General features: G+C 37.4%; 1 protein-coding gene across 1 annotated transcript in view; it reads left to right on the forward strand.

The window, feature by feature from the left end:
- The window catches only part of LOC120542065 (anthrax toxin receptor 1-like), a 177,879-nt gene that overhangs the window by 71,543 nt on the left and 91,860 nt on the right, over nucleotides 1-14,476 (forward strand). Inside the window, exon 2 of the mRNA XM_039774198.1 lies at nucleotides 8,100-8,171. Coding sequence (XP_039630132.1) covers nucleotides 8,100-8,171 — 72 coding nt within the window. The remainder of the gene's footprint in view (nucleotides 1-8,099; nucleotides 8,172-14,476) is intronic.

Genomic DNA, 14,476 nt, shown 5'->3' on the forward strand with positions numbered 1-14,476 from the left:
CATGACCAGGCAGTGTGTATGCTTCGAGTGCGAGGGTGGACGCGACAAGAACATTTAGGAAAAATCATGTTGCGGATGTGAATCGCTGTATGCAGTGTGTAAAACAGTTTGTTTGTCGCAGATGTGAATCGCTGTATGCGGCGTGTAGAACAGTTTGCGAGGGGTGTCCCATGGTCTTACAGTTGGTGGGCGGGTCTCTGTTGGTTGCTCTTGCGAGTGGGCTCATGACCAGGCAGTGTGTATGCTTCGAGAGCGTGGGTGGACGCGACAGCACCATCTAAGAAGAATCATATTTGTCGCGGATGTGAATCGCTGTATGCAGTGTGTAAAACAGTTTGTTTGTCGCAGATGTGAATCGCTGTATGCGGCATGTAGAACAGTTTGCGAGGGGTGTCCCATGGTCTTACAGTTGGTGGGCGGGTCTCTGTTGGTTGCTCTTGCGAGTGGGCACATGACCAGGCAGTGTGTATGCTTCGAGAGCGTGGGTGGACGCGACAGCACCATCTAAGAAGAATCATATTTGTCGCGGATGTGAATCGCTGTATGCAGTGTGTAAAACAGTTTGTTTGTCGTAGATGTGAATCGCTGTATGCGGCGTGTAGAACAGTTTGCGAGGGGTGTCCCATGGTCTTACAGTTGGTGGGCGGGTCTCTGTTGGTTGCTCTTGCGAGTGGGCTCATGACCAGGCAGTGTGTATGCTTCGAGAGCGTGGGTGGACGCGACAGCACCATCTAAGAAGAATCATATTTGTCGCGGATGTGAATCGCTGTATGCAGTGTGTAAAACAGTTTGTTTGTCGCAGATGTGAATCGCTGTATGCGGCGTGTAGAACAGTTTGCGAGGGGTGTCCCATGGTCTTACAGTTGGTGGGCGGGTCTCTGTTGGTTGCTCTTGCGAGCGGGCACATGACCAGGCAGTGTGTATGCTTCGAGAGCGTGGGTGGACGCGACAGCACCATCTAAGAAGAATCATATTTGTCGCGGATGTGAATCGCTGTATGCGGCGTGTAAAAAAGTTTGTCGCGACATCTTTTCATTCACCTACAGTCGTATCCACAAAACCAACCCCATTTGGACAACTGTGTCTTTCAGGAAGTGTTCACCCATCAATACATAATTATGCGCCGTATGCTACGCCACGAGTTGGCTAGTAATGATATACTAACTGAAAAGGGTTTCAACCAGTTATATCTTTTATCAGCATTTACACACTATTTCTATCTATTTTATCTTAAGCAGTATTAACCACAGCACTATACAGTATAAATATATGCTTGAGGGTGCTTTATGCTAACTGCAAATGTCTGGAAAATCATCCCTGCCATATTAAATTCTTGTCACATGCTTCCATAGCAAAATACTCAAATATACCTATATTAACACATCAGACAGATAAATATATCTTGTTATCACATAATGCATTATTCATTATATCAACCCGAGCACAGTTACTAGTTTAGCATTTTTTTATATTTAAAATACTAAAGAATCCATCCATCTGAATCCAGACACAGGGGTCTGCTGGAGCCAATCCCAGGCAGGGTGCCAACCCACTGCAGGACACACACAAACATACCCACACACCAGGGCCAATTTAGAATCACCAATCCACCTAACCTGCATGTCTTTGGACTGTGAGAGGAAACCAGAGCACCTGGAGGAAACCCACACAGACATGGGGAGAACATGAAACTCCATGCAGGCAGGACCTGGAAAGTGAAGCCAGGTCTCTTAACTGTGAGGCAGCAGCACTACCACTGTGCCACCGTGCCGCCATACTAAAGAATAACATGTTAAAAAATAAGCAGTAACTTTTTTACCTAATGAAAGAAAAGCATGACCTTCTGTTAGCCTGTGTAATCTAGACAGTTTATTTTTAATATAATCACTGAGGACTTCCAACAGTTTCAATTTATCATCAGTTTACAGTATATCACAATACAATAAAGAATATTGGTTACAGTTTTCACTGTTGTGGACTGTGCACTGTTGCTACTATTAAATGATAGCAATAAATGTGAATAAACTGATTAAGCTTATTTGCTAGAAGATACATTTTTATAATTATATTAACCCAAACATTTGAGGCACTTTTCTGTGTGCTTTTGTCTGCACAGATTACCTAAATGTTGTCCTATATTTAATGTTATATCTTCTACAATGTTTCATTATTATGAATACTCAATATGCCCAAAAGAGTCCCTCAATATTAGTTGGGTTGCTAATAGCTGACCTGGCCCAATATTGCATACAGATGTTTTTAACAGCTTTCAGAATCTCTGCTAAAGCTACGTGACTCAGTAGTTTGTCTCAGCTTTCTAAGACCTTGTCTGTGAAGATGTATTTCCTGTTTCCTGCTTTAATGGGTTTCTTCTTAATTACCTCCAGTGTATTTCAGCGCATAATTCATTTAACTAAAAAAAGAAAAAGTTCCCTTACAACAGATAATAGCATGGCAGTTGCGTTGCTGTGTACAATACCTTGACCCACACTTGGGTAATCTAGAAATGATATGTGCCAGGTTCTCCATGAATGTAAGGTACCGACAAAAAGAAAGGAGAATCCTAACCCAGTTTTGAGTGAGGCTTTTTAGATTCTTACTTAAAAGTGTTTAGTCATGATTTTCCAGATGGTAGATTTGTTAAGATATATGTCATCTTTGTTTTTGTAAAATGACTGTTTCACTTAAAAGGACAGGATGGTTCCACTCCTTCTACTCTGCAACAAAGTCCTGCTACCTAAGAGGCTGGAGGGAAACAACTGTCTGCTGTTAGTCCTAAATTTGGAAAAAACAATTTGGTGCTATTTCTCTCTTCCTGGATGTACTGTATATGCTGCAAAACTACTGTCTGTGAAGTCCATCTCAACAAGGCCTCTTTCTCATTTTTTAAGGACATGGCATCCCTGGCTTATGGTGAGTCACATGCACTCTAGCATTAAAGCGTGATGCCGCCAAGGTTTAATTTCTTTGTCTTCCATTTGCGGGACTTGCTGGGCAACAATTGTTATCTAATGCTGTCCTTTGCAGCCTGATAACTCCTTGACTGCCGAGCAGTAATAAACAGTGGGAACATACAAATACTTCAGAAAACTAATAAATTAACATGTTATAGACAGATAAAAAAAAAATGAATACCTAAATACTATTGTGTTATGTTCCAAATGAATTTGTAATAGTAACATTAACATTGTAAAAAAGATTTTCTATATTTAAAAGAAACAAAACATCACATGTAGGAATCTTACCTCAAGCAGAGAGGAGAGCTTTATCAGATTTAAACCATATGTTTCTGAAAAATTTTACTACAACATACATTTAGCTAAAACAAACATGAACCTATGCAGCTCACTAAGAAGACATCCCATTTAAAAGCCCCCTGGGTTATGGACACAAATCCTATCCGGTTATAATCACAAAAATATTAAATATCTCTTTTTTTAACTTGGTATACATTTCTTCTCTCCACATCTTAAAGCGAGTTCTTTGTCACCACCTCCCACCTCCTAGGGTACCAGTGCAGAGGTAATTAGGACATTTCAGAATTCAATTGGCCGTCCTTTCTGTTACTTATAGGTTGTTATAAAAAGGACAAACCATTGATCTCAAAGTGTAGAGTCACAGAAATGCTTCCAGCAAATATGTGACACTGGTTTTCATAGCCAATCATGGAACTGCCACGGGAGAAACAAAAGGCATAAAGATTTTTGCCATTCTTACTTGGTTTCTTTCCCTGTTTCACAACCACCGATTTGATATACTCATTTCCACTCAGCTTCAGTTCAAAATACTACATTGTTCTGAAATTCCTACTGGAAGTAATGGATATATCTTGTCATAAAACTTGGTCTCCTCTGCTTGAGACTAAACAAGTTTAATTTTTTGAGTCTATCAGAGTAGGACATGTCCTTAAGTCCTAGGATGCACTTGGCTGCTGTAATCTGCACATCTTCAAGTGCTACTATGTACAAGAAAGACGTAATAGAAAAAAGAAAACTAGCCAACATGTGTTTATTTATTTATTGATATTTATTAATATTATACTAACACACATGACCTAAAATTTGCCAGTGCACTTGCGCTCAGTGAATGTGTCTGCGCTTGATTATAACACTAATTTTCTATTTAGAGAAATTTGTAATTGGGAAAGCTTGATCTCTGAGAGAACAAGAGAACTAAGTGGAGTTCAGTATTCATCACTTTCCACGATTAGTATATTGAGACAGTCGTAATTGTAATCGTAGTTAATGTATGAATAATTGTGCAGCCTTACCTTGTTTTTAAAATAATTAAACAGAGCTTTCGTCTTCATGCCTCAACACCATGATGCTTTCATTGATCTCTTTATTACAACATACTATGCGATATCTGTATTTTTAAAAATGGTAACAATTGATTTGCCCTTCTTATTAATATCTGGCAACCTGTAAATCTTGACTATCTGCATTACGTTTTATTTCACTACTAGACATTAAGTCCGTTACAATAACGGGCGCTAGAACAGTGGTGCATAAACATTAGTAGGAATAGTCTATATTAAATGGCAAGGGACCCTTGTATGTAGCTGTAATATGTGTCACTGTATTGTTTGCCTTTAATTTTCTCTTGCAGTAACACTGGTTTGTATTTCCGTAAAATGCCTGTAATTTTCTCTGACAGTAATACAGTGGAACCTCCGTTCACGACCGTATATCGTTCCAAAACTCTGGACGAAACCTGATTTGGTTGTGAACCGAAGTAATTTCCCCCATAGGATTGTATGTAAATAAAATGAATCCATTCCAGACCGTACAAACTGTATGTAAATATATATTTTTTTAAGTTTTTAATCACAAATATAGTTAATCATACCATAGAATACACAGTGTAATAGGAAACTAAATGTAAAAACATTGAATAACATTGAGAAAACCTTGAACAACAGAGAAAACTAACACTGCAAGAGTTTGCGCTATAGCACTACGAACCGCTCACTGTAAACACTTTTTTTAATGAGTTTTAAGCACAGGGAAAAAAAGAACATTTGAAAAATCAGTAATTTAATAAACAACCAAGAAAAGTAACATTGCAACAATGCACACGCACGCCTGTGTGTGTGTCTCTCTCGCGAGCCTGTGTGTGTGTGTCTCTCTCACGCACTTGTGTGTCTCTCTCTCGCGCGCCTGTGTGTGTGTGTGTCTCGTGTGCCTGTGTGTGTGCGTCTCTCTCACGCGCTTGTGTGTCTCTCTCGCGCGTCTCGCGCGCCTGTGTATGTATGTCTGTTTGTGTCTCTTGTGTGTGTGTGTGTATCTCTCGCGCACGCGCCTGTGTGTGTCTCTCTCTCTGCACAGGGAATGCACAGGGAGAGACTGAATACGTGCGGCTTTGCGCATGTGCACACACGGACACCTGGACGCACACAGGGGTTTTATTAAAGAGGATTCCATTTAACAAATACAAAGAGGCAGATTGTGAAGAGTTCAAAACATGTTTTTTCATGTAAAATACATCAGTAATGTTTTACATAAGGAAGCTATTCAAATGTCATCCCAAAGAAACAAAGTACATAAGAAACAGTTTCAGGAATGCCAGCAATTCTGAAGTTATTTCCTACTAATATGGCATTTGGCATATCATTTTATTTATTGATTAAGGGATCTAAGGATCAAAGTAAAACTTAACCATAGTCTTCGTGTGTTCAGCTAAGTTAATGAAAAAATAACAGTTGTGGTGCCTACATTCAGTGCTAAAGTGTGTATAAACAGCAGGATTTCAAATGCCAAGCCCAGTTTGAATATATATGTTTAAAAGGACCCACAGCTGGACTAACTAGTTTTAATAATAAATGGTTGAATGGATTAAATACTGTATGTAAAGCACTTTGCGATGATCCCAGGTTAAATGTGTTGGAAATAATAATAGTAGGCATGATTGGGCAATGTTTTGAAAGACAACTGCTTATGATGAACACAAATTCAATAAAAAAATGGTGATAGAATGGTTAGAGATGCACTGGGGCGGAGTGTTGTAAAAGATTGTTTGATGAAATACACTTGATATCGAGTTATATTTGAAATTTAAAACAAAGTGTTTGTGTGACGTATCACTGTACATCCTATGTCTAGAAATAAAATTTCAGAAAGTCAGAAAGGAGTATGAAGTAGTAGTATCAGTATTGTGTACATACAGCGGAACTCTTACATGTATGTCTGACCAACATTCAACACATCACCACTCTGTGGTGCCTTGATAATATACATACTGTATACTATCAATGTACTACCTGAGTTTTCCTTGTCAAAAGATGTTTTTTGCACCTTACCAGGACCAGTTTGATGACTTGTATTATGGAAGTTGAAAGTATTGGTAGATAAGGAGCATGATTTGGTTTAGGGTATAGTTTGGTAGCAATTTTAGTTCTCTGCCTTTTAATAAGTTACCTAGAAGTGGTGAAATGCATAGTGCCAAACTACAACCAAGAGGTTCTGTTCTATGGTGTCTTTAGGGGCCGTGACGACTTAATACATTTTGATGTGTAAAATAACCAGTTAGGTAGCTGGAGTTGGAAAATAGGATATACTGTATCTTCTTTTTGTCATAGAGTCACACTAGGGTTGTATAGTAAATTTGAACATGAGATTTTTTGTAAAAGAAGAAAATAGCTAATGTTTTCAAGAAATGTAGAAGTTGTGCAGTCTACTTCACAGCCACTATGCCACGCTTTAGACCTGTCACAGATGTACCCTGCATCTTCTTGATGGGCATCTATGGCTGCAGTAGTTTTTCCCTAGTGTAGCAGGGAGAGCTTACTTAGCAATTCCAGATAAATATTACGATCCATGGACCATTTTCGGTTTGTGATTTGTTTCATCAAACATGGAGCAGAGTACAGTGGGTGACATCTCAGCACCACACTGGAACAGTGTAAGGTTTCTTACAGTGGCTGGAATACCAATCCTGCCTCCAACCCCCAAGTTTTCCCTTTAAGTTGGAGGACCTGGTTGCAGGGCTGGATGCAGGATAACATCATACCCAGGACAGAGCAATTGCAGGTTAAGGGCCTTACTCAAGGGCCGAAAAGAGTAGAGTCACTTTTGGCGTTTACAGCATTCGAACCGGCAACCTTCCAATTGCTGGTGCAGATCCCTAGCCTCAAAAATTGTAGGGGAAAACACTGTAAACTGAAAACTCCAGTAACATGAAAAACCCAAGCACCCCACAGCAACCTAAGCGCCTGCCTATAATATCACCACCTTTTTAATTCCAATGGATGAGTTGCTTGAGGGTGTGCTTCTCATTTTAGTTAGGTCATGAACTGGTAAACCCAAAGATTTTTTTTCCAATATGCTCTAAGAGTTGTGTAGTTGTGGTATCTTTAATTCACACTATTTTAACTGGAATTTATCAAGAAACCATGTCCATTCATTCACACTAGGATATGTGGTTTGTCACCAGTTAACCTATGAGGAAAGTCTCTAGGATGATTAAGTGTATTGGTATATGGACATATGGACATGAGGAGAATGTACTAACTCCACAGTGACAAAGCTGGGAATTTAGTTGAGGCCCTTGAAGGTGTGAGGAGGCTATGCTTACTACCATTTACATGTCCTAAGCGCATGCTGTTAAACAGAATTTTTTAATTTGACTGAGTGTTGCTGAGTGCATGAATATCCCCTCTGATTGAATGAGAATGGAACTATTGTTGGATCTTATCTTGCGCTACTTTCTGCTAAGGTGGCTTTGGCTTTCATAGCTAAATAATAAATAAAGTGCAATCAGAAAAGTAGATGAATTTATTTAAATAGTTAAAAAACTAGGATGCAAGCATATGGTCAAACCGGTATTTAAGAGTATTCATCTAAAAAAAAAAAAAAAGCTTCTGAAACTACACTTAAGCAGCCTATTCATTTTTATGAGCAACCTTTTACAAATTCCAGACACTCAGATGTTTTGTTGGCTATGCATTTTGAAAATGCGAGCCTGACTGACGTCTACAAAAGTAAACTTTGTATCACTGGTAAAATTCTAGATAAAAAAGCCTGACAACAGATTTTACTTTCAACATATGTTCAATTTCAGACTTCAACTTATGACTTGTATCTCCTTTGCTTTGTTTTTAGGTCTGGAAGTGTCAAGAATCACTGGATAGAAATTTATTCCTTTGTTGAAGACTTGGCTGAAAAATTTATAAGGTAATATATGTGTATTTTAAGAATTATATGACAAATTGCATTTTTTTAAACAAGCAGTAACTAACCTGCAAAGCTCTGATAGTACAACTCTTCTTATATTGTGGAACAGTCACAGATGTTTATTTTTTCTTGTACATTAAATATTACATGCTGCATATCTGTGTTAATAATTTTTGCATGTGTGTCATTATAGTAAATTCCATGAAAGTGACATTCTTATGGTAATGAAAAAACTGAAAAGCATCAGCACAGACAGTTTGGAGAGCCTTCAGCGCAACTTCAAAAAACAGAATGAGCCAGCAGCCTCAATCATGACACACCACTTTGAATTTTCTACCTTTAAAAAACATATTTTTCTGACTTTTGACTACAATTTCAGCATTTCCGCTTTGTTTTTATGAAATACATGATTGCTCATCTTTGACTGTGTTCTTTCATCTTTTCTTCTTTAATCTCATTGAGGCATGGTAGTGCACTGCTGCCACACAGCTCCAATCACCTTTTTAGCCATAATAATCAGTCCAGTATAGTTGGCAGACAAGATGATTGCACCATTATAATTCAGTCAAACCTAATTCATTTATTCCTTCCCCATTCACATCAATATATTTCTCCAAGCTCATGGCAAAGCGAGCACCATGGAGTTTGCTCATCACTAATCAGTACCCTTCATTTTAACTCTATGGGCCCACACACACTCACCTACTTGAGTATAGGCACACAAAAGTGTTAAGTATTAAACAGTACATTAAATAGGAAATAAATTACAAACACAAATAAAATGAGCCTCCTTGCATGCCTGAGCGACAGTTGTATGCACAAAGGTGGGAAAAAAATTAAACTGCCCCTTCACTATCTTTAGATCAGGTAAGAAAGAAACAGATACTCACAAATGTAACAGAGTGTTCAAAAGCCTCTACAACTGATAAGGAATTGCATGGAGAATACCTTCAAATATGTCCTTCATTGCTGGAAGGACTTCCAGTGTTTTCTTTTTTAAGACACACAGAATGCCGTCTCGTTTCTGCTGTTTCATGCTTTTAATTCCTGTCAAAAGATACATTTGAGGCACAGTGTGAGCGCTCACTAGCAGTCATAGATACTACGCTAAAAATTACAGTGCTGGCTGTTATGCTCACTAGCTGTTTATCTGCCCCATTCAGTTCCATCCTTTCAGTATTTTCATATTTTTTTAATCACATGGAGCTGGAGTCTGACAGCACCGCAGCCCCAATCTCTGTTTTTTTTTTTTGCCTCCCTGTCTTTTTAAGTCTCCTGGGGCCTCATGTATAATGCCATACATAGAATTCACACTAAAACATGGCATATGAGCAAAACTGGAAATGTGTGTATGCACAAAAATTCTAGATGCATTAAACTGTACTTTTCATAAGTTTCACACACTTTCCCTTTCTAAATCCCAATTAATTTAATGCATGTGCATGTTCCTACAGCCCCACCCCAACTTCCAGAATTTTGCATATTTGAATATGCAAATCAATATAAATTGCCCCTTCCATTAATGCTTTGTTAAAAAAAATGGCAAAAGAACATGAAAAAAAGAATTTCACTGAATGCACAGTGGAGGCAAGGAAAAAGCTTACTATTTGTTGGCTTAAGCAGTTGTATAAGCAATGGAAAGAAGTTATGGAGTGATATAGTGTGGCAGAGACACTCGAAAGTTCAAGTTCAGAAAGTTGCACAGTGCCCGAAATTAAAAAGAAGTGGTCAGAAATCAATGTTGTGGTGAAAAGGTGAGTCGCAGGCCACCATCTGTTTATTCTGTTTCAGACAATATTATAAAAGCTGACCCCCGTTCCGAGGACACAATGATGCTGCTGCTGTGCCCACCACATCTTTGTTCTCTGGCTGCACACACACTCTTCTGCCTTGGAAAACACTAGCTGACCATCTGGCTGTATGCTGATGGATGCTGATGTGATAGTGGATGCTGTAAGAGATGTGGCCAATGTACTAAGGAATATAAGGGCTGTACTATGATATTGACCACAAATTAAATGAATTGGTTAAAAAATAAATGCTGCATCTGATTACCTGTTTTTACATTCTGCTAGTTACGTTCAAACAAAGCTGTGACGCTGTCCAATTTGGCTGATCATTTGGTGGGTCAGGGTCTGGTTCATCATACCATGTCATTTCAGGTATGGGCGAGCCATAATTGTGTGCCACATTATTTAACAGACCATATGCTTGCACAATGCAACACACTTCCCATGCTCTATAGACCAGCACATTAATAGAGTGGAAATGCTTTCTCTTTACATAAGCAAATTCATTCCCTGTAAGCACCTTAATAGTGTATTGTTGGCACCGAGCACCACAACGAATTGATTCTCTAGTCTTTACATGGCTCTTTGAGTTAACTCGCTATGCTTAAAAGGACTGCTAGCCTTTTGCCATAGTAGTTGGAAAAAGCACCTGCGACTATGCAGAGTTGCTGTTTCTGTAGACTCTCCTACAATAGATGATGCAATGCCAACTTATTCTTTTGGTAATTCATCCCTGGCTGGTGTAATTTGTCCTGCAGCATTGCAATAGTAATGTGTGTGCAGTTGACCACTCAAGTTACATTTGGAAAACCAGACCTTGCTGTGAATTGCGATATGATGTTTCCCAGTTCAACCACAGTGTAAGGAAATCTATAACACCATCCTATACAGCTGGCATGGCGCAACTCTGTGATGTTTGTGAAATACCTGATCAGTTAGCAAGTTCATGTTGAAAAACTCCTATGGCTAAAAAGTCAAGGGTGAACAGAACTTCCAAAGGCGCTGGTAGAGCACAATTCCTCAAAACCTGCCGTTGTAAAGCTGCCGCCATTTCAACAAACAACTCCAAGTGGATACCTCTTGGAAATTTAAATTGACGTAGAAGCCACTCATCATCATCTATAAATACATGCTCTCATCTAATTATTACATTTGCGATGTCTTCTAGCAATGATAAAGCAGCTATGATAATTGAAATAGTCATGCCATTCAGTGCACTGTTATATTGTTAGAGAATGATTACAATCAAGTGAATTCAATTTGTAAACTATATGCAGTTAATTTCGGTGTATTTCATAAATCCTGTGTCATTTATGCGAATCTGAAAAAAGGGAGACCAAAACAGAAACAGTAACAATTCTTTGACACTGGGTGCCACCAGTCTGCAAAACCGAGCAGAAATTTGTGTACGCACAGTTTGAGGCTGTTGTGAAAATGTGCATGGTTTTACACCAAGTTTAGTTTTTATACATCTCGAAGTGTGCGTGGAAATGGGCATATGCAACATTTTTGTACGTATGCACCGCTTATACATGAAGCCCCCAATCTTTTTTCCTTCTAGCAATTCCCATTGATATCAACCTTCACTCAGCCAATCAAACAACTATTATACTGTCAAAATAGATTGTGCTTAGAATATTATCCAGGCACTTCTCAAACATCAATTCAGTTTTTTAAAACTTTATTAAATTAAACTAAGTGTGCTCTGAAACGCAGCATGGCTACTCCATTTTATAGCACCTCCTGATAATTTGGCATTTCTTATACTTCAGCAACACCCTCGACCAAGCTATTTGAATTATACAGTATTTGTGAAGTCTTTTCAAATGCAGTTAAATTCTGTTTAAAGTTTTACATACTTTTTGGAATTCATGTCTATCCATATTGTGACTATTTCCTGTTGGTAGACTTAATGTTAGGAAATAAAACTGAAGTTGTAAAGACTGTGGGATATTCTTTCATGGTATTTAATACAAAACCAACGGGTGATGTTGTATTTGTAGATGTAAAATCTTTGCCAAATAAACAATTAAATTAAAGGGATGACTAAAAAATTAAGATTTTATAGTTCAGTAAACATTATTCTCTAATCTTTAGATTCATCTGATCAGGATATCTTGTTGCTTTTGTTTTTGATGGGTAAAATGATAACGCGGTGTAGCCATATGATATTATGATGCTAGGTAAATTAGTTTACAGCCTGTTTAAGAAATACATTGTATGAAATGTAATATTCTTTACAAACCTGAAAGTCAGGTATTCATGTTTTCATATTATAACATTTAATAAAAGACACTTAAAAGGAAAAGACCAATACTTATAGATAACCTAAAGGTTAGGGATTTGATTTTTGCGAAAAGGTTTAGGCAAGAAGTATAATTCCTGGTGAACTTCAACTGAAAGGGCACAGATTGTTCCTGGCTCTTAAAACACAGTCCTGGATACCCTCTTTGCTAAATGCATATGGTATTCAATACACTATATGCACCTAAATATGACCCAAGTCAGAGCTTGCTTTTATGATAGTCCTTTAATTATGCTTAGTGTACTAAGATGAGCCTATGGGGATCTTTACTGCCCATTGCTATTATGTAATTCAATGCTTCCTCCCAGAATACTTGTTTAGTTTACTTTGAAATATCTGCACAATATCTATCTATCTATCTATCTATCTATCTATCTATCTATCTATCTATCTATCTATCTATCTATGGATTGATTAGCTGTATTATTTGTCCTGTGAGTAAGTATCTTTGTTTTTTATGTTTCTGCTGCTGCTGTATGCAAAAAAATTAAATTTTCCCTTTGGGATTAATAAAGTTTATTTCATGACACATGCATTTATTTATGCTCAAATTTCATGCAGTATTTATATATTTGCACATTTATTTAATTTTGTCTGAAGTATTCCTCCATAAATGAGTAGAGTTTGGAAGTCTTGGAAAAAAGTCAAGCTTGTAATTCCAGCATGTTTTTCAAACACATCACTGCTTTACTTTCAACGTCAAGGACCTGCCTGTGCTGACCGTGGAAATGTTATCTGTTGTTGTGGATGTAGGTTATATGTGGGAGATTTTACTTTCAGAATTGTATAGACATCGTATGAATCAAAATTTTAGTAGCATTTAACTGTGCCTGTTAAAACAGCATGCTTTCACTAATTATTACATAAAAGCTGGACAATTGCAATAACTTCATATTATGATAACAAAATGAAACTTGTATATCCAGAAAGCTGAGAATCCTTCCTTTTTCTGCAGTTGGAATTAAAATATTATTTTGTATAATGTTTTGAATACGAATGGTTCTGTTTTTCTAGTTTAAAACATACTGTGCTTTACAGCTTCATCAGATAGAGACTTTTGTATACATACAGTGGGCATACAAATTGACAAGTGCTTTTTCAGTCATTAAGATCAACTGAAACTGATACCCTTTTGTTTGAAAATAATTGTCAAACCTTACTGTACATTTACTTCAAGAGATTGCCGACAATTAAAGGGGCCCAACAAGCACTGCATTGAAGAATGGCTCTGTGTTCTTTTGATTATAATTAGAAAAGGAAAAAAATGGCCTACATTAGTCTCAAAGTTCAAAGACGACTCCCTTCTGTGCCAGAGGATTTTTGTTACTAAGAGAAGCAATATGCAGATCGGTAGTGTACAGTAGTAATATATAAAGTAATGTGTGAGCCCTTCCTGCTGTTAACCTCAAATTCACTTCTTATTTTACTTTTTGCTTTTAAGAGGAAAGTCTGCAGTTGTCTGGTGTTGTCTGTCTGTAAAGTTTTCTGTATACTACTTGTTTCAGAGGCTAAATAAAATATTTAAGTACAGTAATAGTAAAAATCAGCTATCTTTGTAATCATTTTCATCTTTGGCACAGGATTTCTTTTACCCACAAAGCTGGTGTGGTGTAATAATAATACCACTCCCCTACTTTTTGCTGCCCTAAATGGAAATTTATGGATTAATAATAATAATAATAATAATAATAATAATAATAATAATTTAATCATCCTTGTCCTAGATTTCATTTTCCTGTGACCACAAATTTAAATTAGGGTTAGGGTTAGGGTTAGGGTTAAAATTTAATTCAAACGTGTATAGGAGATGAATGAATAGATGGGTGGATGGTTGACAATTATCTGTATAACTTTTAAGTACTTCCTAGACTGGGCAAGTCCTTCTAGGATGGGCATGACCCTCTGTGACACTCCATTAAAATATTCCAGTTCATAAATTGAATGAATGATTTAATGAGCAAGTCAATGTGTAGTAAGAAGTATAAGACAAACAAAGTGATCAGTGATTACGCTTTACTTATTATGACCATGTAAGCTTGATTCATAGATGAAAATGTACAGCATCAGAAAAATTCTGTAATTCGAAGAAGGCACTGGTACTGAAATCTCAGTTGAGGTAGCAAAATTTACCCTTAGCAAATTTTATCTGAGATTGTGTAGTTTTGCTGAAGATAATATTTTAAAGTAACAGCTAGGATTTACTTTCCCAA

This window comes from Polypterus senegalus, chromosome 1 (assembly GCF_016835505.1).
Source record: "Polypterus senegalus isolate Bchr_013 chromosome 1, ASM1683550v1, whole genome shotgun sequence".
Lineage (NCBI taxonomy): Eukaryota > Metazoa > Chordata > Cladistia > Polypteriformes > Polypteridae > Polypterus > Polypterus senegalus.